This window comes from Triticum aestivum, chromosome 4A, assembly GCF_018294505.1.
Source record: "Triticum aestivum cultivar Chinese Spring chromosome 4A, IWGSC CS RefSeq v2.1, whole genome shotgun sequence".
Taxonomy (NCBI): Eukaryota; Viridiplantae; Streptophyta; class Magnoliopsida; order Poales; family Poaceae; genus Triticum; species Triticum aestivum.
In genome coordinates this window covers 625,455,321-625,481,743 of record NC_057803.1, presented here as the reverse complement: position 1 = coordinate 625,481,743, position 26,423 = coordinate 625,455,321, and the positions used below count along the sequence as shown (strand labels likewise).

At 46.3% G+C, this 26,423-nt stretch overlaps 2 protein-coding genes across 5 annotated transcripts; both read left to right on the top strand.

The window, feature by feature from the left end:
• Positions 1-4,436: 4,436 nt before the first annotated feature.
• LOC123087717 (ATP-dependent zinc metalloprotease FTSH 5, mitochondrial) lies at positions 4,437-8,007 on the top strand. 4 transcript variants are annotated; one of them, XM_044509815.1, is made up of 6 exons: positions 4,437-4,533; positions 5,278-5,398; positions 5,547-5,608; positions 5,727-6,064; positions 6,170-6,646; positions 6,716-8,007. In XM_044509815.1, exons 3-6 carry the CDS (start codon positions 5,578-5,580, stop codon positions 7,805-7,807), a joined length of 1,938 nt encoding a protein of 645 aa, XP_044365750.1. In that variant the 5' UTR covers positions 4,437-4,533; positions 5,278-5,398; positions 5,547-5,577; the 3' UTR covers positions 7,808-8,007. The 4 variants fall into 4 exon arrangements, with proteins under 4 accessions (XP_044365750.1, XP_044365748.1, XP_044365749.1 ...); XM_044509813.1 differs by lacking the exon at positions 4,437-4,533 and adding an exon at positions 4,730-4,890; XM_044509814.1 differs by lacking the exon at positions 4,437-4,533 and adding an exon at positions 4,730-4,890 and having other exon boundaries at positions 5,278-5,401.
• Positions 8,008-18,098: 10,091 nt separating this feature from the next.
• LOC123084125 (ATP-dependent zinc metalloprotease FTSH 5, mitochondrial-like) lies at positions 18,099-25,359 on the top strand. Its single transcript, XM_044505893.1, has 3 exons — positions 18,099-18,295; positions 23,919-24,435; positions 24,520-25,359. The coding sequence occupies exons 1-3, from the start codon at positions 18,099-18,101 to the stop codon at positions 25,357-25,359; spliced, it is 1,554 nt and encodes a 517-aa protein (XP_044361828.1).
• Positions 25,360-26,423: the final 1,064 nt, after the last annotated feature.

Here is a 26,423-nt window from a genome sequence, read left to right as displayed (position 1 = left end):
CACAGTCATGTTAAGCATGTGAGAGGACATGCTACATATCGCTACAAACCCCTAGCCTAGAGATGAACTACTCACATCATCACGGGAGCAATAAGGATTGATGTTGATGATAGAGGCGACAATTCCTTCCTCCGATAGAGTAGCGGAGTAGCGGAATATGACTTCAAATTGGATCACTATGGAACAAGGCGGCAGAATAACAATATGTGGTAAATATGTCAAATTTTTTTGAGGTATTTATGAGCCAGGGGCGAGAACCTAGGTGAGGTGATGCATCCAGGCCCCACACACCCAGCCCTAGGGCATGCCGCCATGGCGTGTGGGCCATGCGCCGCCGAGGTGGCCTCCTGGTGCAAGACTTCTTTTGAGGCGGCCTGTTTTCAAATTTCATTTTTTATTTTTATTTTCTTTTTTCTCCTTTAAATAATTTGGTACTTCAAAAAGTTCCAGAAATTTGAAAAGATAATTTTCAAATAAAATGTTCAACAAATTCTAAAATATTTTTGAATTCAGTTTGTATCTTTTGTAAGTATGTTCACATATTCTAGAAATGTTCGCGATTTTTAAAACAAATGTTTGGGAAATCAAAATAAGTTCATGATTTTAATAAAAAGTTAGTGTATTAAAAAATGTTAAGTAAATTGAACAAAATGTTTGCCTAAATGTTATCGGTGATGCAGCAAAATGTTGTCATAGCGTTTGGAGAATTTTTTTCTGTTGCAATGTACGGGCCCTTCTGGTAGTAGTAGTAGTAGTAATAATAATAATAATAATAATAATAATAATAATAATAATAATAATAATAATAATAATAATAATAATAATAATAATAATAATAATAATAAGGGTTACTGCTTCTGGCAGTATGTCACCAAAATTTCCTGCAAAATTGCAAAAAATTATCCACCAATGCCACCTATATTGGCTCTGTTTGGTTCAGCTTTTATCGCCGGATTCCGCTGTCGCGCAGCAGAATATGAACCAAAGGGCGAACCCAGCAGAATCCGATTCCAGAAATCCGCTGCCAAAATCTGAACCAAAAACGGAAGCAGCCCAGGACGTGCTTTCCAAAATCTGATTCCGATGCGGGCCAAAATCTGAAAAGGCTGTATCAGCTGGTTTGCCAAATGATCTATATCTTTTTCAAATCAGATTTTTCACAACTGTTTTTTCACAGCAGATTTTTCACAGCTGCTTTTAGAAATCCACAGCCGAACCAAACAGGGCCATTAACTGATAAAAAACGTTCCAGACAGGTGAACCCCTGCCTGGGCCGGTCCATGCAGTAGAAACCTTTTATACTGCGCTCTGCGCGCTGGGAGAAGACATAACACGTCTGTTTGGGCTGGCCCATGTCCGGGCGTCCTGCTTTTATATTTCGTTTTTTATTTTCCGTTTTTTCTTTTCCATCTTAGGCCTCCTTTGGTTCATAGGATAGGAAAATTATAGGAATAGGAAAGTCATAGAAAATGAGATGACATGCATCTCAAATCCTATGAGTAGGAATAGGAAAGAAGATGTCCTTTGTTTCACAACATAGGATTTTTTTCATTGAGTCTAGGCTAATGTTTATTTTCTTATGAAATGTAAATGATAGGAAGAATTTCTCCATAGGAATAGGATTCCATTCCTACAAATCAAAGGGCTCCATAGGAATTTTTCCTACAAAAATCCTACCCTATGAAATTCATACAAAATTCCTATAAACCAAAGAAGGCCTTAGTTTTTTCTACTTTAAATAATTTGGAACTTCAAACAGTTCAAAAAATAAAATAATGTGAATTTCGAAATAAGAGGTTTAATAATTCATTAATGTTTGTGGATTCAGAAAATGTTCGCATGTTTACAAAATGTTTGCAATTAAAAAAATGTTCGGAAAATCAAAAAATGTTCACAATTATTGAAAAAAGTTTATGTATTAAAAAATATTAAAGAATTTAAACAAAATTTTGCCAATTGAAAAAATGTTCATGAATTATAAAATATCCTAAAAATTCAAAAAATATCTGTGAATTATAAAATAGTTTATTGATTCATAAAATGTTCGTTAAATCAAAAAATGTTTTTCAATTTCAAAAATTGTTTCACCAATTTCCAAAAATATGTTCGTCAATTCTAGAAAAGTGCGCCTATTCAAGAAATGTTCACAATTTTAGAAAATGTTCATGTATTAAAAATATATTTGAAAATAGTGTAAAGTGTTAATGTATTCAAAAAATGTTCATGATTCTAGAAAATGTTCAAAAATCTGTAAAATTGTTCACAAATGTGAAAAATGTTCACGATTTCACATATGTTCACGAGTTTAACAAAATGTTCATGAGTTTCAAAAATTGTTCGCGATTTCATGAAAACGAGGGTGATAATGTATCCTGGTGGTGCAATAAAAATGTGGTCATGACCATTGGAGATTATGATTTTTTTCTCCCGTTGCAACGCACAGAGCGTTTAGTAGTCCAACTAAGTTTTGAAATAAAATAGTTCAAACTTGAATTCAACTCGACATATGTTCTAGTTGTCCCCTTTAACTGCCCACAAATGCTTAATCAGATCTTCCTTACACTGCTCATGAGTTGCTCAACAGTGAATTTGTTGATTCATTTGGACAAATTCATCAAATGTGGCCGGATTCTGATGTAGAAGTTGCATAGGATTAACCATGTTCTCAAATTTTGGACCTGTGGCAGCATCGTCACCCTCATCCTACATGATCATGTTGTGCACGATCACACAACATCTTATCACCACCAACAAGGCCTCCGGATCCCATTATTTAGCAGGTCCACGAACAACTACAAAACTGGTCGGAGCACTCCAAATGCTCTTCACACCCTTTCGAGTTCATTCTTGTCTCTAGGCAAAGTAAACTCTTTTTCTGACAAACTAGCTCAGTGATTATCTTGATGAAGGTCGCCCACAAAAGATAGATGTTGTCAATCGGATAGTAGTCAATGGTCAACTATAACATGGACTTCTTCAAGAATGATGGTAAGCTTCTTAACATGGGCCTGATGTTCCCCTTGTAGAGCTTCTGAGCAGTTCTTCCATCTCCAGTGCATGCAATCAAGGACCAAGCATACCTGGCCACCCTCTTGCTTCGGACATTACCATAGCCTTTCGGTATCTGCGACAGTTGGCTTTCTCAAGTACTAAGGTCCAAACATCTCGACCACCGCAGTAGCAAACCTCACCATGGCGTCTCCGCATGTGCTCTCAGACATCCGGAGTACTCGACCCCCGAATCTGCTGCGATACCATAGGCTAGCATCCGCAATGCAATCGTGCACTTCTGATAACCGAAGAATCCAATTCTTCCTATAACATCCTTCTTCAAGATGAAGTATTCATCGTAGGACCGGACGCCATGGAGGCGATCAAACACAATTTTCCGCATCGAAAAGTGTCGGTGAAAATTGTCTGTGAATAGGTCATCGGGGGCAAAGTAGTCGTCCATGAGCGTCAAATTCCCTATGCCTTGTTCTAATTCAGCACTCGATTGATGACCCTTTAACTTGAGAAGATGATCTTCTGCACGCTCCAAATCCATTGCTTCAAAGAAGGGAGAACATTTGTCAAAATTTTAGTACAACCATTTCACCAAACACTTGCCGGGCATGGTGACCCCCACTGACGGCAACCGCATGGGCGAATAGTACTTGCGCAGCGGACGAACGTGAGGTGTGGAACGAAGACGTAGGCAAAGCGGTGTGGCGATCAGGTGAAGTGGCGGAGGTTAATGAGGTTTGTCAAAGGCTTGGCGGGCGACTGGGGTGGTAGAACGGCGACGTCAGCCAGGAAGGAAGTGGATGCAGAGAAGGGGGAAGAGATGGAGACACGGGGTCAGGGTGTGGCTTTGGGTGTGCCATGGGTGTCGGAGTCCTGCGTAGCGGGGGCCCGGACTCCTGCAAAGCCCCCCTATTATTTTTTCGATTTGCGGGAAAATGGATGAGCAGACGGGTCCACGGACCGATATGAGACGTCACTGGATGGCAAATTGTGTCCGGACAGTTCTGTCCGAATGTTTGCAGGCTATTTGAGTGTCTGCTTTGAAGATGCCCTTAGGTGTCCTACTTTGTAATCTTCCACTTCAGATCAAACTTGTTTTTCAATGTTATTATGTTATAAAGCGGACATTGCTAACGAAGCTCCGGCTCCATGGAACCTGAATCTTGATTAAGAAGACCAACTTTTAAGTTTCAAGAAGTTGCGGATTTTTTTGTACATATGTATATAGGAATGCATACGGTATATGTTTGTAAAGTTTCTTGATTAGTATAAAGTTCATGAATCCCTGTGTGTGTAGATCATATTAAAAGCGTGTTTTATCATGAACACATGAAGCACACATCCCCATGTAGTACATGTGCATTTTCTTTAAATGATGACTTAAAAAAAGTTGGTTTTCCATTTTTTGCAAAAAATTCATGGCAGTGGCAGGAGCGACCTCCCCCATATGCACGGCGCGCGGGTCCCCGCTCGCAGCCGGCGGAGTGAGCGCGCGGGCGATGGGGACGGCCGGCCTCACACTCACAGGTGAGCTCCGGCTCATCTCCTCTGCTTTCCGATCATCAAAGCCCTAGTTGTCCGTCGATCGATTTGGGGTGGGTTGAGAGTTAGATTTCTCGCGCTCCTCTCCATTACTTTGGTAGATTGATGAACCCGGTTGGAAACTTTCTCGCCTGAGGCTGTCTTTAATCGATCCGACGGGTCCTGATACAGAGCTGGGTTGGGTGCCGTCGCCGTGCAGGTCTGTGCGGCCGGCGTAGTAGAGCCGGACACATCCATGCAGTTAAATACTGCGCCTATGTTATCATAGAGAAAAAAACAGACCTGAAATCGCCGAGCAACACAAACAAATTTCGAGCGATTCTTCTCGCCATCTCCAGCAGGGTATGTATCGGATTACTGATTTCGAGCACCTACGGAAAATCCTTACAGGATTAGGTGGAGGATTAGGAGAAAATCAGGGGGCTTTGGTCGCTTAGAAGTTAGATCTCGCTCTGTCTTTACATCATGATATGATGATTTCGCTTTATTCGCTGGGTTCAGGAGGTTGTTCCTGTCCAAAGGAACACAAATCTGTTCTTTTTTACATGTTATAACTTGATGCTTATCCATGCTGAAATTGCAACTGCAAGTCACCGTCTGCCAGTGTTTCAGATTATGGGCATGGGCTGCGGATTCAATTTCGAGCCACTTAAATTAGGGTTGTGATTGCTGTTGCCGTTGTTGAATACAGTTACACTGTCCGACCGGGTTAATTTTTATGTGTCGCAGGTTGCAAAGAATTTTTCCTGCTTTCAGGGCCCCTGCTGCAGTGCAGATACACCGTCTGGAGCAGCTATCTTACATGACTGCTGTGATTCTCTGTCCACCACACACATGAACTACGGCCGAGGTAGTAAGTTTCTGCTTGCTCCTTAATCAATGCAGGTAGCGTGCTTAGAAATCTACAGCCGAGGTGCCGGTCAAGCTTTGTTGGCGGGTGTGCACTTTGGCGCCGCTTCTTCTTTCCAGGGAGATTCATAGGAGCTTCTTCTTTCCAGGGAGACTCATAGGAGTGATCCAGAAACAGTTATGCAGAACTTCATCAAATGGCTACATCAAGGTAGCCGCCTTTTCTTTCGCCACGTTTACTAGCTAGGAGTAGGTTGAGCTTTTACCCGTAAATGACGGTTGGCTTGACAACTTTTGTGCGCACGGATGGATTCTTATTATCTATGCAGGAATTTCAATTTCAAGTGCACCAAGGGTGGAAGGGCCTGCCCTTGGTACGTCTAGTGCACCCTACTACATAATAGACAAAGGCTTATTTCAGAAGCACCTTCTGCGTACCTGTCGAGGCGTTATAGTTGCTGCCTTTACAATCTATGGCATCAAGGTCTTGATTACCAGTTTCGCTAAGGCCGTGGCAGAGAGTTCCGACGACACAGAATTTGGTACCAAATTCGATGGTTCGAAAGAGGTGGCTACGGATTTAGGCACAAAATTCAGTGATGTCAAGGGGGTTGACGAAGCCAAAGCTGACCTTGAGGACATAGTTCACTACCTACGAGATCCTGACGTGAGTATGGCATTACTACCATCGACCATCGACCTGCGGGCTAGGTGTTTTCATTCAACAATTCTTTCTTGATGCTGAGTTGACCTAGATTTACATGCTTTGCAGAGTTTCACTCGCCTTGGTGGCAAGCTTCCAAAGGGTCTTTTGCTTGTGGGCCCACCCGGCACAGGGAAGACCATGTTGGCAAGAGCTGTGGCCGGGGAAGCCGGCGTCCCCTTCTTCGCGTGCAGTGGCAGTGATTTCGACGAGGTGTATGTGGGCACTGGGGCTAAGAGAGTGCGGGAGCTCTTTCGTGCAGCAAAGAAGCGATCTCCTTGCATAATATTCATCGATGAGATCGATGCCGTTGCTGGGCGCAGAAACGCATTAGACCCGTCGTGGACGAGGCAGACCATGAACCAGCTGCTTTCTGAGATGGACGGCTTCAAGCAGAATGACGGGATCATCGTGATCGCAGCGACCAACTGCCCAGAGTCGCTAGACCAAGCCATTGTCAGGCCTGGGCGTCTTGATCGTCAAGTCCATGTTCCTACTCTAGATGTTGAGGGCCGACGACAGATTCTTGAGGCTTACATGTCAAAGGTAGCTTACTTATTTTTCGCGGTATCGATGTCAGGCTTTCACCCTTTCTCAATGAGTTCTTCTATGCAGGTGTGTAAAGCTGAGGGTGTGGATGTGATGACCATTGCGAGGGGGACGCCTGGGTTCTCAGGTGCAGAGCTTGCAAACCTAGTGAATGACGCCACTCTCAAGGCTTCCAGGGATGGCGCAGATGCTGTTGGGATGGATCACCTCGAGTACGCCAAGGACAGGATCATCATGGGCAGCGAGCGCAAGTCAGCAGTGATATCTGATCATTCCAGGAAGATGACTGCCTACCATGAGGGAGGGCACGCCCTTGTTGCTATCCTCACGGACGGCGCTGACCCTGTCCACAAGGCCACAATTATGCCAAGGGGAAATGCTCTCGGCATGGTGACACAACTGCCAGGGGAAGACAGCGAGCTGGAACTCTCGAGGAAGCAGATGCTGGCAAGGCTGGATGTCCTCATGGGAGGGCGGGTGGCCGAGGAGCTTATATTTGGAGAAACCGGGATCACAACTGGTGCCTCATCTGACCTGAGCAAGGCGACTAAATTGGCGAAAGACATGGTCACCAGATATGGTATGAGCAAGCGGGTCGGCCTTGTTTCTTATGGCAACGACGGTGATGGTGGCGATGGCAAAACGACGGCCCTGGTTGCCGAAGAGGTGAAAGCATTATTGGACAACGCTCACAAGAATGCAAAAGCGATTCTCACGGAGCACAACAAGGAGTTTCATGCGCTAGCAAATGCCCTCCTGAAGCATGGAACTCTCACTGGTGAAGATATGGTGAAACTAGTATTGACAGGACAAGAACCAGATGATCTTAGCATTAGCCAGCAGAATCAGGAAACACCTTCACTCACTGTTGCTGAGATCACAAATCTAGTGTCGACAGAAGAACAAGTGGATGATCTTAACAATTGTCAGCAGGACCAGGGAAAATCTCCTCTCACTGGTGACAAGAGCACCAAACCAGTATCGACAGAAGAACAAGGAGATGGAACTCTCACCGGCAACGAGATCACGGAACCGGTGTCGACAGACCAACAAGTAGGTGATGCTAACAATGGTGAGCAGGTACAGGGAAGCACCTTCTTCGCCCTAGGCGTGGAGGCGCTTCCAAGAGTACTTCCGTTCCTGATACTTCTGTTGTAAGCACACGAAATGTAAAGAGTAATCGATGTGTACGGTCTGGATTTCTCCAGCTAGTGTTTCTCAAGTCTGACTATAATGGGACGTGTTTTAATTTGTAGTTTTACATACTGTGTTCTGAACCTGTAAAACCTCTTGTTTTGGGTCTAAAGCATGAATGTGCCCCAATATTTCTATCGGAAATGCAATAGTGTTGCTGTGAATGGGCAAAGATATCTAAATGCAATCTCATACATTTTTCCCCAGCCGCAAAACATTATAGAAAATACCATTAGGCGCTTCCATAAATGTATCATGTGCGCCAGTGACTAACTATATAAGTCTGTAACCTATTGTCTGCGTGTAAAAAAAGATATGACCTCGTCTCTGATCCTCTATTTGTCTTATTCATTGGTTGCATTTGATTCTCAATATCATTCAATAAGTCCATATTAGTCTCCTGAACTTTGGTCGGGGTTTAACCCTCGACCAAAACCGCTTTCAAAACATGTTGGTTTTCGTTGAGGGTTTAACCCTCTCGACCGTAACCGTTGAAACTTTCTACCCCGTGTAAGATTAAGTTAATCAACCAGCGGGGGAGGGGTGAATGGGAGGTTACGAAAGATTCTTCGAGAAAAACTAGCTCTTCGAAGAAAAAATAGAGTAAACATAACAAAATCAGAACAGTATGAAGAGATACTGAAGAATAACTTTAGCTTAGCATGCAATCTGAACTGATACAAAGACAACAGTACAGAGGAGAGCATGGCAACGAGTCGATCAAAGAGACAGAAACACTTCAGTACGATGAAACTTATGTACAAAACTAAGCACTGAGCAAAGCAGCGGAATATTCAACAAAGTCTTCAGAGAGGGAAGGAAGCAATTCTTTTTTTTTTCCTGGAAAACCTCTGATCTATTCATCTTCAGTCATGGCAGTACAACGAACACAAAAATTAATAACATTTAGATCCATAGATCACCTAGTAACAACTACAAACACTGAAGGTAGCCGAAGGCACGCCGTCATCATCGCCTCTTCCTCGCCAGAGCCGGACGAAACTTGTTTTACTAGACAGTCGGGAAGTCATCACGCTAAGACCCCATAAGACCAGCGCACCAGAAGAACAACCGTTGTCATTGAAGAATAGCGTAAATCGGAAGGATCCAACCTGAAAACACGGGAACGTAAACGAACTACGACCAGAACCGAGAAAATCTTGCAAGGACAGATCCACCGGAGACACACCTCCACACGCCCATCGACAATGCTAGACGCACCACCGGGACGGGGGCTAGGAGGGGAGAACTTTATTCCATCTTTAAGAAGTCGGCGCTGTCTTGTCTTCATAAGTAAGATACAAACCCTAACAGAACTCAAAGAAACATCTAAAAACGGAGCCCTCCCGCCAGAAAGGACCAAGATCCACCGCGCTGCCATGGCCCTAAGGCAACCGAAGACGAGGCGGACCGACGGCAGCGCTGGCGGGAGGCAGAGGAACCCTAGGCTATTTATTGGAAGAGGAGGCGGCCTCTCCAGACCCTGTTCAAGTAAGCAATTTCTTCGGAGACACGGAGCCCGCCAGGACGACGCCCGTCGCCTTCGTCATCAAATAGGCGCCATGGAGGATGGAGGTGTGGAGCTCCCGAGGATGTCGTCGGCATGTTGCGGAGTATGGCGGCACGGAGCCCGCCAAGACGACACCCATCATCAACATCATCAAGCCGGTGCCGAGGTGGACTGAGGCATGGAGCTCGCGGGACGACACCACCGATGTCTACCTCATCAAGACGGATCCCGTGACCCGGAGCCCATGAAGATGACACACGTCCCCGGTGCTGCCTGCAACACGGAGCCCGCGATACGAACATGGTGCTACGCGATGACACGTCTTCACCGGCCCTTACCACGATCCCGTGATGTGTTTCCTTTGTCTTGGCGGACCACCGAATACGGCGTCCAACCGAGACAAGGTGCACTCTTCATCATGGCGTACAGGTCTCGGCGTACAGGCATCGTGCTCCTTGTATTAGCAGACCACCAAATACGGCGTCTAGTTAGGACGAGGCATCAACCACGCCCTTCCACGATGTCACCTTTCTTCGGCACCGCGATGCTTTGCCTTGTCTTGGTGGACCATCGAATACGGTGTCCAGCCGAGACAAGGTGCGTCCTTCGTTGCACACATGTCCTGTCACCGTACAGACGACCTGCTCTTTGTCTTAGTAGACCACCGAATACGGCGTCTAGCTGAGACGAGGCATCCACCGCGCCCCTCTAAGATGTTACCTTTCACGGCCTCGTGAGGCGGAGTCTTTGTCTTCGCAGACTGCCGTAACCTCGACGTCTAGTCAAGATGCCGAAAAAGGGTTTCCCCCCGCTTTGTATTACAAAGCAACAACATCGATACAACCCACGATAGGTGCTGGGGCGGAAGCAGCACAGGCACGCCCAAAAGAAAAAAAGAGAAAACACAAAAGGAAAAAAAAAATGCCGACAACGGCGGATCAACAAAAACGAAGATGACTCGCCACCGCTGCGCCCGCCGGAGAGTTCCACCACACTCCTAGCACCACGAAACGCCGCATACCAAGTAACACCTTCAAGAAGGAACGCGACGACAACGGCGCTGCTACCGGACATGGCCTAGGGTTTCCCCCGGTACGCGAAGGGCCGTGGGAGGAAGGGGGATATCCGACGCCCTTCAGGAAGGCACGGCGACGCCCACGGGCGTCACCGCGTCGGTGCCGAACAAGCCGACAAGGATTTCTCCCAACCTCCTACCAACCACGACCCCAGACGATCCATCGCGCTCCACCATACTTGCCGTCCACCAATATGCGCCACCATGGACACGCAGTCACCATCGCCGTCTCACCGTGACAAGCGAAGCGAGACCGGCGGGATCGAGAGGAACCAGCCGAAAACGAGGAGCAGCAGGGTCAGCGGCCACGTGGGAGGGGACAACCTCCACCACCCTCGGCGGTGACCGACCGGACGTAGCTCAGGAGCAAACCAGGCACCCCTGCCCGGCCGAGCCCGAAGCGGGCTCGTGAAGCTCCCGTCGCTGCGCTGCAGTACACGCGCCACCGTCTCCGCCACCCCCAGCCCAAGCCACACCTCCGTCCGCCGGAGATGACGCCGGAAAGCACACGCCAGGCCCACCCAGACCCAGATGGGGCCCAAAAGGGCCCAGATCTGGGCCGGAAGGGCGCCGCCGCCAGCCACCGCGCCGCCCCGCAGCCGAGCAGCCACGCCACCGCCACCATGCCACCCGGAGCTGCGCCGCCTGCGAAGACGAGCCGCCACCGGATCCGAAGCCGACCTGGGTGCACCGCCGCCGGCGCCAACGCCTGAGCTACAGCACCGCGCGGGGAGGAAGAGAACAGGGCCGCCGCCGCCGGCATCACGCGAGCCAGGCCCGGTGGCCTACGCCGGCGGCGGCGGGAGGGGAAAGGAGGAGGGGGGGGCGCTGGGAGGGGCAGGGAAGGGGAGCCCCCGGCCGCCTCGCTCGGGGAGGCGACGCGGGGGGTACGGGGGAGGAGGGGAGGGGGAGGAGGAGCCGGGGCGCGCCCGCCGGCGGGAGCGGGGGAGGGCGGCGGCGGCGGGAGCGGGGGAGGGCGGCGGCGGCGGAGGGAAACCCTAGCCCTCCTCTAGTCGAGATGAGACGCCAACCACACCGGCCATGCCGATGCGAGCGTGCGTTGGTTTTACACTGACACTGGTCTCCACAAAAGAGTACTCCCGTGAGGCAACCCCTTGTGTACCCCGACGAAGCCGCTACATCGTCAAGAAGTCCGAGCGTGATAGATAATTAGATGCGTGAGGTCCACTCCAATTTTCAAGTCATTTGAATATCTGAGCAGTTCTCAGCAAAAAAAAAACAAATTCAGGATTTGTAAAAAGGTTCACTGTTCATGTACTGTTTTGACATGTTTTGTCTCTTTTGCTGAGAGCTACTCAAATTTCAAATTATCTAAAAATTGGAATGGACCTCACGCAACTAATTATCTACCATATAATTTTTATGGAAATTTTCTAGTATTTTTCTTTTTTTGTTTTTTTTTTCTCATCGGGTGCAAGCGCTTCTTTTGCATTAAAAAAACTCTTCTGAAAAATCAGAGTTGTGTTTTGGTTCGGTGGACTGCTCCCCCGACGACCCCACATCTGCAGGAGGTCGCCGAGGATGCGATGCATCGTTCCGGCGCGCAGCCGTTGGAGGACGGCCTCAGCCTTCGGCTCATCTTCTTCTCTAGATACGGCGTGTGTTCTGGAATCAAAGCCCTAGCTAGCTGTCCGCTGAGACCAATTTAGGGTGGGTTCAGAGTCGGATTCCGGTGATTCGGATGTGCGGACTCTCGCGTTCCTCTCCATGTATGGGACTCTGGGGTGGATTCTGTAGACTCGAGCACTGGCTGTAATCCGTCTTTCTTTCTCGCCTGAAGCTGTACTCGATTCGGGTCCGGAATCCGGATGCAGAGTTCGTTGCCGTGGCAGTTAAATACGGCGCGTCCACTCAAGTCTAGGGAGGGATCAGCAACAAGTCTAAGATAAGAGGCGGAGAAAAGCAGACCTGAAATCGCCGAGCAATCGCAAATAAAATTCCAGCAGCGCGTCCCGTGACTCCTGCCCCGTCCAGGGTATTTCTTTGTGTCTTTTTTTGTGTGTGCTTATACGTGTTACTTCATCCTGAAACTGCAGCTGCAAGGCACTGCCTGCCCGCGTTTCATATCGATGCCACTCTAATTTATGTGTTGGGCTGCCGATTCAATTTTGAGCCACTTAAATTAGGGGTTGCAATTGTTGTTACCTTTGTTGAATATCCGACCAGCTTATTTTCCATGTGTCACAGGCTGTAAAGAGCATCTCCAACAGGCGCGCCAAACTAGCGCCGCGCCGCAAAATCCCCCGTTTTAGCGCGCGCGCAACCAGAATAGTTGCTCCAGCGGGCGCGCGAAGACAGCGCACGCGGCATACGTAGTCCAGCGCGCGGGCCGAAATGCAATCGCGCGCCGCTTATTTGCTGCGCCCGCTCCCGCGCGCTCGCTCGCACCTCTCACCCCCCTCCAGCCGCGCCGCCGCCGCCGACCGCGCCACCCGGCGACCGTTCCGGCGCTTCCCCGGCCTATCCCCACCCCCCGCGCGCTTTCTCCGGCCCCCCTCTAGTCCCACCGCCCCGCGCGCGTGCTGGTCCTCCGACGAACAGTGCCCGCGCGCTCGCTGCCGCTCGGCGCCCGCAAGGTGTTCGACAAAACGCCTAGAAGGTATGTATTGCTCAAAAGCCATGAATTTCGTGCATGTTGATTGTAGTTTTTTATTTATAGCATAGTATTCAACATTGTAGATGAGTTCGTCGTATGATTCTTCCGAAGAAGAATTTGATATGGAAGAGGAGGAGGATCTTGCAATGATCCTAACTATGCATATTAATAAAAAACCGAAGCACGGTGGTTCGGTTATGGGTCGGCAAAAAATTTGGAGGGATAGGATCGATGCCCACAACAGATTGCTGAAAAAAGCGGTCATGGCTCGCTAGTTTCTCTGCAATGCGCCTAAACAACTCGGTGCTCATCCTAAACCGGCGACGAAAATACGACTCGGGGTATGTGGGATTCTCCGTAAAATAATGCCTGATCAATCTGTTGTGGGCATCGATCCTATCCCTCCAAATTTTTTGCCGACCCATAACCGAACCACCGTGCTTTCGTTTTTTATTAACTAGGTGATACCCCGCGCGTTGCTGCGGGAACTTGTAATTTTTCTTACCGGTGTATAGCAAAAAGTTAGAACAATGTCCTGGTACATTAGCATGCCAAACTACATAAAGAGACAATATATTAAAGTTTGATAATGCAAGGAGAAGAAATAATAAAACATTGGTTACATTGCGAAAGCTTTTGAACTTTTCCATACAATTAACTTTTCTACTGAGCATACAGACAAATTCCCTATTTTATTTCAAATTCATCATTTGAATTAGGGTCCCTTCTATTTACAATAAATAGAGAGTCTTCGACTTGTCAACTTCCCAAAACAATAACAAATCTGAAATGACTAAAAATATATAGTTACGGAGCAAAGTCACGCTCAAACACCATGAGGAAATCATAAATATGACATCTTGAGAAAACCCCAAAATAGCATGTTTTGACGACAATCTCCAACAAAGTAGTTGGCACACTGTTATTCAATTGCATAAATTTGAGAGAAATATGTGTACTTTTACATATGAGAAGATGGCAACAGGTCAGTCAGAAGTTATTAGTTGCTTCAGTGTAATTTTTATTAAAGGTATATGCTACTGCACTACTTTTTGACAGATATAGAAATTAAACTTGATGCAATAGTTTCTGGATGCAGATTATGCAATCATGATTAAAAAAATGTTGTTTGCATACTTCTCCCAAATATCTCCAAAGTGAATAATTTTATTAACATCAACTGAAAATGTTAATGACAAAATAACATCATAACCTGGGATTACCTGGCCTGGTGACTTGAGAATCAATAATGTAAAAATCTTAGAATAAACAATCTTACACCAAATAAATTGACGACCCCAGACTGTTGAATGCCAATGTATTTTTTTTTCTTTTCTTGTTGAATCCAGAAGAGATCAAGATGTACACGTCCTCAAACAAATGCAAAATATGATACCCATGTGAGCCATGCGTCAGATCCCCTATTGTACTGCCATGTCTTTCGGATAACATGCAATATGTCAACATGGTTTAAAACCTGCAATACTTTCCATAACCTGCTATCAAGATAAACATGGTTTAAACAATGTGTTCGATGAAATTTTTGCACTACAATACGAAAATAAGGAGGGAGGATAATTCCAAAATAAAAGTTGTCTAAATGGTGGTGATTTGGATCAATATTATTTAGTTGTACACATGGAGCAAGAAGTGCCTATATTGCATGTGCATGGCGACTGTATTGCATGTCTGCATGTATGAACTACTCCTAGCCCAATGTAATTGTTAATGGGCTAATGGGGGGATAATTAAAATTAGCCCAGCACATGCATGTACGTAGAGTTTGTTCGAGTATTGACGGCCGACCGGCAAGTGCGTGTATACTTCTCCGAGTACCCGCATGAATACGTACTTGAAATACATGAAAGCTAGTGTTGCCTTGGGTCCAATATGCACTTACACACGTACGGGGCTGAGTTTTTGGCTAGTAACACCTTGATGAGCACGTACAAGGTTTGATTTGGCAAGTAAAGATTAGTTCAGAATAAAACCTTACGGCTGATTAGGGATTTTACAAGCACCGTCATTGCCAAAGGAAGTACCATCTGCTGCAATTACCGCTCAGATTCTGGTATGGTATGCACGAGCGTGGCTTTCCTTTCTTTGAGCTGGAGCCCGTGAAGATGACACACGTCCCCGGTGCTGCCTGCAACACGGAGCCCGCGATACGAAGATGGTGCTACGCGATGACACGTCTTCACCGGCCCTTACCACGATCCCGCGATGTGTTTCCTTTGTCTTGGCGGACCACCGAATACGGCGTCCAACCGAGACAAGGTGCACTCTTCATGGCGTACAGGTCTCGGCGTACAGGCAGCGTGCTCCTTGTCTTAGCAGACCATCAAATACGGCGTCTAGTTAGGACGAGGCATCAACCACGCCCTTCCACGATGTCACCTTTCTTCGGCACCGCGATGCTTTGCCCTTGTCTTGGTGGACCACCGAATACGGTGTCCAACCGAGACAATGTGCGTCCTTCGTTGCACACATGTCCTGTCACCGTACAGACGACGCGCTCTTTGTCTTAGCAGACCACTGAATACGGCGTCTAGCTGAGACGAGGCATCCACCGCGCCCCTCTAAGATGTTACCTTTCACGGCCTCGTGAGGCGGAGTCTTTGTCTCCGCAGACTGCCGTAACCTCGGCGTCTAGTCGAGATGAGACGCCAACCACACCGGCCATGCCGATGCGAGTGTGCGTTGGTTTTACACTGACACCGGTCTCCACAAAAGAGTACTCCCGCGAGGCAACCCCTTGCGTACCCTGACGAAGCCGCTACATCGTCAAGAAGTCCGAGCCAAGCAGGATCCATGCTACCCCAACACCGATTACATCAACACTGTCAAGACCGATGAGGTGCGACGGCGAGGGCGAACATGGCCAGCACAAAGCCATGTTTTGAGCGGCACGTGTACCGACGAGGACACGAGCTTTGCCGCCGCCCACACCATACACTCACACCATCATCATCATGCATGGAGAATGCGAAGCGAAGACGACGAAGACGACCACACGGCTTAATCGGAGGTATCTCGCGGAGCAACCCGCGGAAGTAATTAGCCGGGAGCTTTTCGAGGCCCCGGGAACCAGGAGACCGCACATCGCCATAGTCAGGCAGGCCGCGCTAGTAGGCCATGGAGCACAACCATTTTTAAATGGGATCTTGTAATTTTGTTCATCCAAAGAGATAAATGAAATACTTGTTTCCCGTATCACTTTTCTTTGTGTACTACGTTACACTGGCACGCCCGCATTTTTCTTTTTCCCCGGCACATGAGAGAAATCAAACTCCCCCTTTTCCCATGTCACGGAGTGATTAATAGATTTTTCTCGTGTCAAACACAATGCACTTTTTTCTGTGTCCAAAATCCCACGGCAAAAATTCTTAACACATGTTCTTCAGAAGGGAAAAATGCAGATATCTCACCTTCTCAAATTGTATATGATCACGATTTTACTACACTACACAAAATTTGAAGAAGATTGGCAGGGGATCATCGCAGCTCCTTGTCGTCGATTCTGGCAAGGTCGGATGCGGAGTCATAGCCGTCGGGTAGCGAAGATTTGAAGGCATCCGCAGATTAATAGGAGAGAGGGAGAGATGAACTGCAGATCAAGAACAACATCAGACAAAGATATAGGTAGAAAGATTTTCAGTCGCGGCAAACGATGGTGATTACCTTGTGATGAGGCGGCGCTGGTCCAATGGAACGCGTAGCTGGTGCCTGTCGTGGAAGAGATATGTAGGGAAGAGACAAAACACCCCTATGCGCATCTTCCTAGCCTCCTGCCCGATTTGGACGTCACATGATCGACGGCGTGGCCACCAGTGTCATCGACGGCCTCCTCTGGCCCCTAAACATGCCCTACCCCAACACCAACATGCACCACCGCTACATACCTCTGTCGGAGTCCTCTGAATCGGGGAGTTTCCAAGCACGGCCGGGTAAGAGATGGGAGCGACGCCGCATGCGATGGCTGCACGGCGGAGGCAGCGTCTCCCACAGATCGCCAACCAGTCCGAGAATACCCTTTGTGATAAGAACAACCCCATCTATTACTACTCCATTTATTTGGCAGAGAAGAAGGAACGACAACGGTATAGTAGATTGATGGGAAATCAATCGACCGAGGAATTAATTAGTGCTCACGCTGGTTTGATTCGAGTGGCCGAACGCCAATGAGTTACTACAGTATCTGCTAATTAGGGAGATGATAAATGTGTGGGGTCGTGGCAGTCGCCATTGGAAGGAAAGGCTGGAACAATGGACCTTAACCTATGGGCTTCCGATGGCTTTTAGTGTCCAGTTAAGTGTACATGTAAAGCCCAAGCGAAAAAATCGAGTCGGTAGCAGCGAGCGCTACGGTGTCTGAAAAAAAAGCAAAGCAGCGAGCGGTAAGGCTGAGAACGAAACGGTATCTTCACTTAGCGGTGGCAATTCTTAGTAATTTTCTCTACCTTTGATCAGACGGCTGCGCACTCCTCAACTTTACTGAATCAACGGCTATAACAATTGGAGTGACGTGGCTTCATGAGAAGACAGGAAAATCACCTAGTGGGATGCCCCTATTTAGATATAAAAGATATGCATAGCTAGGATCATTGCAAGATCCTCCTCCTCTTCCATATCAAATTCTTCTTCGGAAGAATCATACGACGAACTCATCTACAATGTTGAATACTATGCTATAAATAAAAAACTACAATCAACATGCACGAAATTCATGGCTTTTGAGCAATACATACCTTCTAGGCGTTTTGTTGAACACCTTGCGGGCGCCGAGCGGCAGCGAGCGCGCGGGCGCTGTTCGTCGGAGGACCAACACGCGCGCGGGGCGGCGGGAGTAGAGGGGGGCCGGAGAAAGCGCGCGCGGGGCGGGGATAGGCCGGGGAAGCGCCGGAACGACCGCCGGGTGGCGCGGCCGGCGGCGGCGGCGCGGCTGGAGGGGGGGTGGGAGGTGCGAGCGAGCGCGCGAGAGTCCAGCGTGCGGGAGCGGGTGCAGCAAATAAGCGGCACGCGATTGTGTTTCGGCCCGCGCGCTGGACTACGTATGCCGCGCGCGCTATTTTCACGCACCCACTGGAGCAACTATTCCGGTTACGCGCGCGCTAAAACGAAGGATTTTGCGGCGCGGCGCTATTTTGGCGCGCCTGTTGGAGATGCTCTAAAGAATCTTATAGCTGCTGCTGCGGCGGCGGAGGCTTCAGTTCCTGCTTTCAGGGCACCCGCTGCCAATTTCTGGAGCAGGTATGCTATGTTTCTCTCTTCACCACACATATGAACTACAGCCCTGATTCTTTTGTGGCAACTGCCACTGCCAAACTAGCTAGTGCTAGCCTGACTTAAACATGGATAGTAACCTGTTTTCGGTTACTATTCTTATTACTACATTCTACCGCGCCTTTTTGGTTTATTGCTACCATTGAGGTTGTAAATTCTTCTTGGTGCTTAATCAAATGCAACTAGTGTGCTCAGAAATCTATAGCAGAGGTACTGGTCAAGCTTTGTTGGTCAGGGGGTACGGGGCTAGCACTCTGGTGTCGCTTCTCATTCTAAAGAGATTCATAGGAGCTTTGCGGGAGAAAACCACGGACGCACGAAGGCGCAATCACTATGATGGAGGAGTATTACAAGCACGAGACGACAGACCGTCTGAGGTGCGACTACATGGGGTATATATGAGGGGCAACACATAGGAGTCCTTGTAGGACAAATAAACGAGTTGTACTCGTACGCGTCGGTACCAACGCAAAAGGCCCACACCGTATGTACTACGTCTAGTTCAATACGGTACTAGAATTTGGATCACAATTTAACAACCTCCACCTTGAGCCAAATTCCCTCCAGTAGTCGAAGAAAGTGAATAACTCCATCCAAATCAGCTTAAACACCTTGTGCGTCAAAGTCCATAGGACTAATGAGAAATACCAACTAAGCCTGAGCAAAGCTCAAACTTATTGGTCGGAACTGGCTTTGTCATCATATCAGCTGGATTATCATGAGTATTTATCTTACATACCTTCAAATCGCCTTCAGCAACAACATCTCGAATATAATGAAATCTGACATCAATGTGCTTTGTCCTCTCATGATACATTGGATTCTTTGTAAGATATATAGCACTTTGACTGTCACTAAATACGGTAGGGCAAGATGAGTCTCCACAAAGCTCAGTGTACAAACCTCTCAACCAGATAGCTTCTTTGCATGCCTCAGAAATAGCCATATACTCGGCATCAGTAGTGGAACAAGCCACAATAGACTGCAAAGTTGCTCTCCAACTCACAGCACAACCACCAATGGTGAAAACATAACCTGTGAGTGATCTTCTCTTATCCAAATCACCAGCAAAATCAGAATCAACAAAACCAACAAGTCCATCTCTAGTTTTCTCAAACTGTAAATAAGCATTAGAAGTACCTTGTAGGTATCTGAAAATCCACTGAACTGCTTTCCAATGCTCTTTTCTAGGATTAGCCATGTATCTACTAACAACATTCAATGCATATGATAAATCCGGACGAGAACAAACCATGGCATACATAAGTGAACCAACTGCACTCGAATAAGGAACTCTAGACATGTACTCAATATCTGCATCTGACTTAGGACATAAAGCTGATGATAATTTGAAGTGTGCAGCTAACGGAGTGCCTACTGGCTTGACATTATGCATATTAAAACGATGAAGAACTTTATCAATATATCCCTTCTGACTTAGATATACTTTTCCAGATGGTCTATCTCTGGATATTTCCATGCCAAGTATTTTCTTTGCTGCACCCAAATCCTTCATCTCAAATTCATTACTCAATTGCTTCTTTGGTTCATTAATCTCTGACATACTCTTTGCAGCAATAAGCATATCATCAACATAAAGGAGTAAATAAATAGTTGAACCTTTGACAGTTTTCAAATAAACACAACTATCATAATTAGACCTTTTGAAACCTTGAGAGAGCATAAAGGTGTCAAATCTCTTGTACCACTGTCTAGGGGATTGCCTCAATCCATAAAGAGATTTCTTTAACTTACAGACAAGCTTTTCTTTTCCAGGAAGAACAAAACCTTTAGGTTGTTCTATATAAATATCCTCTTCTAATTCTCCATGTAAAAATGCAGTTTTAACATTCAATTGTTCAAGCTCAAGATCATGCATGGCAACAATACCGAGTAAAGTGCGAATAGAGCTATGCTTCATAACAGGAGAAAAGACTTCGTTATAGTCAATACCTGGAATCTGACTGTAACCTTTAGCAACTAACCTTGCTTTATATCTTGTCTCATCATTAGGAGAAATGCCTTCTTTCCTCTTGAAAACCCACTTGCAACGAATATGCTTCTTCTCTCTAGGTAATTTTACTAAATCCCAAGTGCCATTCTTTTCAAGTGATTCCATCTCATCATGCATAACAGTCATCCACTTATTACTATCACCAGAAATAATAGCCTCGGAATATGAAGAAGGCTCAGCATTACCTTCAATTTCTTCTGCAACAGATAAAGCAAAAGAAACAATATTGCACTCTTCAATTAACCTGTCAGGTTTGTTAGTACCCCGCCTAACTCTGTCACGTGCAATATTCCAACTGGGTGGAACAATAGGCTGATTTGGAGTGGGAGTGACATTATCATCATTAACGACGGGTTCATCATGTGCATCAACAATTTTATTACCAGATGTATCACCTGAATCAATAACATGCTCCACCTGAACAGTAAGCTCCTGAACAATAGGCTGCTGTTCACTCTCAACAGGAACATTAGTAGATGAAACATCATGTAACATAGCAGATTCATTAAAGATAACATTTCTGCTAATAACAACCTTCTGGGTTTCAGGATTCCATAATTTAAAACCTTTAACACCAGACTTATAACCAAGAAAAATGCACTTAACAGCCCTAGGCTCCAATTTTCCATTATCAACATGAGTATAAGCAGTGCAACCAAAAACTCTCAACTGTGAATAATCAGCAGGTGAACCAGACCATACCTCAATTGGACTTTTCTTATTAAGAGCAATAGATGGTGAACGATTAATGAGATAACAACCAGTGGAAGCGGCCTCAGCCCAAAAACGCCTATGCAAACCTATATTGGACAACATGCAACGGGCTCTGGAAATAATGGTCATGTTCATACACTCAGCAACACTGTTTTGTTGAGGAGTATAAGGAACGGTGTAATGTCTGACAATGCCTTCAGACTTGCAATAATTCTTAAATTGCTTAGAACAGAATTCCATACCATTATCAGTGCGAAGTATTTTTACCTTCTTTTCAGTTTGTCTTTCAATCATAATCTTCCACTCCTTAAATGCTGAGAATGCTTCATATTTATGCTTCAAGAAATAAGACCAAATTTTTCTCGAATAATCATCAATAATAGTCAGCATGTAACTAGCACCACCTAGTGACTTCTTGCGAGATGGTCCCCATAAATCAGAATGCACATAATCAAGAATACCTTCAGTTGTATGAGTCGAAGTGTTGAACTTCACCCTCTTGTGTTTGCCGAAGATACAATGCTCACAAAATTTCAATTTACCAGGTTCATATCCATCAAGAAGACCTCTCTTATTTAACTCTGCTAAACCAAGTTCACTCATATGTCCAAGACGCATATGCCAAAGGTTAGTAGCATCACAATCAGAATTCTTTGAAACAACTGGAGTAGCGTTACCTGAAACTGCAGAACCTCGAAGGTAATAAAGACCATTGGTCGAACTTAAGTCACCTTTCATCACAACAAGGGAAACTTTGGTGACTTTCAAAACACTATCTCCACCTGAATACTTGTATTCCTTTACATCAAGGGCACTCATAGAAATAAGATTTCTCTTCATCTTCGGAATATACCGAGCATCTGTCAAAGTTCTGATTATGCCACCAAACATCTTGCTTCGAATAGAACCTATGCCTTTAATCTTGCATGGTGAATTATCAAAACCCAAAACGGAACCAGCAGAAGTAGTGGAATCAAAAGTATTAAACCAATCTCTATGCGGGCACATATGAAAAGTACATGCAGTATCAAGTACCCACTCATCATTGGTCTCAGCACATCCAACAATAACGACAAGAGCATCATCGAAACTATCATCACGAGCAACATTAGCAGAATTTTCACCTTGTTCGTTACCTTTCCTCTTTTCTTTATTCTGCAACTTGAAACACTCTGAGATGTCATGCCCGTCTCTCTTGCAATATCTGCAATATTTCTTGTCTCTGGATTGTGACCGGCCCCTGTAGCTGTTTTTGCTTTTGCCTCTGTTTTCATTATTGGAGTTCTTCTCCTTTGTCCTGCCACGAACAAATAATCCTTCTGTTTGGGATGAACTTGAACCATCATGAGGCATCATTAATTTCATCTTCTCCTTAGAGTTCAAAACTTCATAAACTTCATTAAGTGTGAGAGTATCACGACTGTATAATATGGTGTCTCTAAAATTGGTATAAGAACTTGGCAGTGAACAAAGTAACATTAAAGCAGTATCTTCCTCTTCATACTTAACCTCCATTGCAGCTAGATCGGATATGATCTCTTTAAATTCGGAAATATGATTCAAAACATTACCTCCCCTGGGTAACCTGTGCAGGAATAATTTTTGCTTCAGATGCATCTTGCTGGTGAGATCTTTAGTCATGCAAATCCCTTCCAGCTTTAACCATAGAGCGGCGGCAGTTTTCTCGCTCAAAACTTCCTGCAAAATATTATTTATGCAAATGGAGTTGAATTTGTGACAAAGCCTCACAATCAATTCTTTTTTCTCATCAGTCCAGTCCTGAATCCTTTGCTTCCCAAAACTATCCAGTGCTTCATCATAGTCGGACTGTGCCAACAACGCCCGCATCTTGATTTGCCATAGGGTAAACATTGTGTCGCGGTCCAGCAGCGGAAGATTGTACTTCATGGATGCCATGAGTCGATAAAACTGTGTACACAAAGTAGTACAAGCCGGTAGAAAATTCTTGATAGAATTAATATACGAAGCAGACGAAAAATAGGATAAATAGCACCTGAAAGTGTCGGGCAGTGGACGTAGCAATTGAAGTTGAAATCTGATTACTAGTACTCAACTAGTACTAGCCTTCGTCACGTACTAGTGCAAGTAGTACTTGATAATTCTTTGGACTTGAGCGGTCTTCACGCCAGAAAAAGTAGCAGCGGCGGCAGCGTGTCCTCGGGACTTTGTGCGAGCAGCAGCAACTCTGTTGCGCGGCTGTCGTGGACGGGAAACAGCAGCGACGACTCGATGGATTTGATGTGTCTCTTGCTGCAGCTTTGCATTTATCGCCTTGAGACTCGGGAGCAGCGGTGGCCAGAATAAATCCCACAATACGCCAGCTGCGGGATTCATCTCGATCTCGGCCTAGAGAAAAGTCAGTCTCCGAACCTGACCTGGACACGGACGATAAGCCGTCCAATCCTGTCGAACTCGGCGGATCGCACCACGCTGCGGCGATGCGCATAGATAACCCTAATTCCTCTCGTCTCAATATCTCGTATGTTTAACCTCAGCTCTGTATACCACTTATTAGATAATAACGAGAATAATCGAGACACGAGAGACACGGATTTTTATGTGGAAACCCTTGCGGGAGAAAATCACGGACGCACGAAGGCGCAATCACTATGATGGAGGAGTATTACAAGCACGAGACGACAGACCGTCTGAGGTGCGACTACATGGGGTATATATGAGGGGCAACACATATGAGTCCTTGTAGGACAAATAAACGAGTTGTATTCGTATGCGTCGGTACCAACGTAAAAGGCCCACACCGTATGTACTACGTCTAGTCCAATACGGTACTAGAATTTGAATCATAATTTAACAGTGGCATTGCCATCAACCTGCATGCAGGTGTTTTAATTCAACAATTCTTTCTCGATGCCGAGTTGTAGGTTTCACTCGCCTTGGTGGCAAGCTTCCAAAGGGTGTTTTGCTTACGGGCCCACCCGGCACAGGGAAGACCATGTTGGCAAGGGCTGTGGCCGCAGAAGCCCGCGTCTCTTTCTTTGCATGCAGTGGCAGTGATTTCGAGGAGGTGTATGTGGGTCTTGGGGCTAAGAGAGTGCGGGAGCTCTTCCGTGTAGCAAAGAAGCGATCTCCTTGCATAATATTCATCGATGAGATTGACGCCGTTGCTGGGCGCAGACACGCAATAGACCCGTCGTGGCAGAGGCAGACCATGAACCAGCTGCTTTCTGAGATGGATGGCTTCAGGCAGAATGAAGGGATCATTGTGATCGCCGCGACAAACTTCCCAGAGTCGCTAGATAAAGCCATTGTCAGGCCTGGGCGTCTTGACCGTCAAATCCATGTTCCTAATCCAGATGTTGAGGGCCGGCGGCAGATCCTTGAGGCTTACATGTCAAAGGTACGTGTACAAGGCTTGCTTATTTTTTGCTATATCTGATCAGATGTCAGGCTTTGACCTTTTCTCAAGAATTCTTCTATGCAGGTGCGTAAAGCCGAGGGTGTGGATGCGATGACCATTGCGAGGGGGACGCCCGGGTTCTCAGGTGCAGATCTTGCAAACCTAGTGAATGACGCCGCTCTCAAGGCTTCCAGGGATGGGGCAGATGCTGTTGGGATGGATCACCTCGAGTACGCCAAGGACAGGATCATCATGGGCAGCGAACGCAAGTCAGCGGTGATATCTGATCATTCGAAGAAAATGACTGCCTACCATGAGGGAGGGCACACCCTTGTTGCTATCCTCACGGACGGCGCTGACCCTGTCCACAAGGCCACAATTATGCCAAGGCGAAATGCTCTCGGCATGGTGACACAACTGCCAAGGGAAGACAGCGAGCTGGAACTCTCGAGGAAGCAGATGCTGGCAAGGCTGGATGGGCGGGTGGCCAAGGAGCTTATATTTGGAGAAACCGGGATTACAACTGGTGCCTCATCTGACCTGAGCAAGGCGACTAAATTGGCGAAAGACATGGTCACCAGATATGGCATGAGCAAGCGGGTCGGCCTTGTTTCCTACAGCAACGACGGTGATGGTGGTGATGGCAAGACCACGGCCCTGGTTGATGAGGAGGTGAAAGATTTATTGGATAGCGCTTACAAGAATGCGAAAATGATTCTCACGGAGCATAACAAGGAGTTTCATGCGCTAGCAAATGCCCTCCTGAAGCATGGAACTCTCACTGGCGACGAGATCATGAAACTAGTATTGACAGAACAACAAGCAGATGGTCGCAAGGTAACACCTTCTCTCACTGGCGACGAGATCACGGAACCGGTGTCAACACAAGAACAAATAGGCGATGCTAAGAATGGTCAGCAGTAACTGGAGACGCTTCCAAAAGTACTTTTGTTGCTGATACGTTTGTGGCAAGCATGCAAAATGTAAAGAGCGATGTGTACCGTCCGAATTTCGCTGACTTTAAGTGTTTCTCAAGTGTGAAGAGAATGTGATGTTGTGAACCAGTAAAGCCTCCTGTTTTGAGCCTCAAGCATGAATGTACCCCAAAGATCTCTGTTGGAGCCTCAAGCATGAATGTATCGCAAGATTTCTGTTGGAACTGAATGGGGTTTATGTGAATGAGCACAGTTATGTGAAAAATGCAATTTCACAGCCCTAGCTGCATGGATTTCCTCCCAGCTGCAAAACATAATATGAATATTCGTGATTGCTGGATTGTAACCTCTTCTTTTATGGATGATTGCTGGAGCCAAAGCCCCGTGTCCGTGATATTCTAGCTAAATCTAGCCTTAAAACGCAAATTTTATAGGGGGTTGCACGCGTGGGCTGGTGGATCTTCTTAAAAGATCCACAACAGCTGTTAGATCTCCATTTTCTCAATTGCAACGAAGGTGGTATTGCAGAACCCTTTGCAAATAAAGCTCATGTTTGCAGAAACTTTTTGCAACATAGGTGATGTTGCAGATTATTTTTCGTCAACATGGCTGTTGTTGATTTTTTTGCAACATATAGTTGATTAGATATTATTTTTTCGTAAGTTTATCCAATGAAGATAGGGTGAGGAGAAAGAAAGGAGAAAACTTCTCGCAAAAAAAGGAGAAAACTAAAGAGAAAGATGGACAGTATCCAAATCAAATAAGAAAAAAAAGTTGCTATTTCATCAAATCCCAATCGTGTGGGTGTAAAGTGGAAAAATCCTGCTCTGGGCTGCAGTGGGCATATGACTGAAAATCCTTTTTTGTCGGGCCCTTTGGACTCGGAATCCAACTGAGAGAGTGGTTTGAATCCACCTCAGAACGAAGAATGAAAAAGATGCCGAGCGGGTGCAAGCTCGAGGATCTAGGAAGGATGAAAGAAAGCTTAATCGTTTTTTCACTAAACTACTCGAACTTCTTGTTAGAAAAAGTGAAAATAGGTCAATTCGAAAG

Coding starts and splice junctions, on each gene's coding strand:
- LOC123087717 (XM_044509815.1), top strand. CDS start 5,578: ATGCAGAACTTCATCAAATGGCTACATCAAG. Junction 5,609..5,726: donor CATCAAATGGCTACATCAAG/GTAGCCGCCTTT, acceptor TTATCTATGCAG/GAATTTCAATTTCAAGTGCA. Junction 6,065..6,169: donor ACTACCTACGAGATCCTGAC/GTGAGTATGGCA, acceptor CATGCTTTGCAG/AGTTTCACTCGCCTTGGTGG.
- LOC123084125 (XM_044505893.1), top strand. CDS start 18,099: ATGCCGCGCGCGCTATTTTCACGCACCCACTGGAGCAACTATTCCGGT. Junction 18,296..23,918: donor GCTGCCAATTTCTGGAGCAG/GTATGCTATGTT, acceptor ACCTGCATGCAG/GTGTTTTAATTCAACAATTC. Junction 24,436..24,519: donor TTGAGGCTTACATGTCAAAG/GTACGTGTACAA, acceptor TCTTCTATGCAG/GTGCGTAAAGCCGAGGGTGT.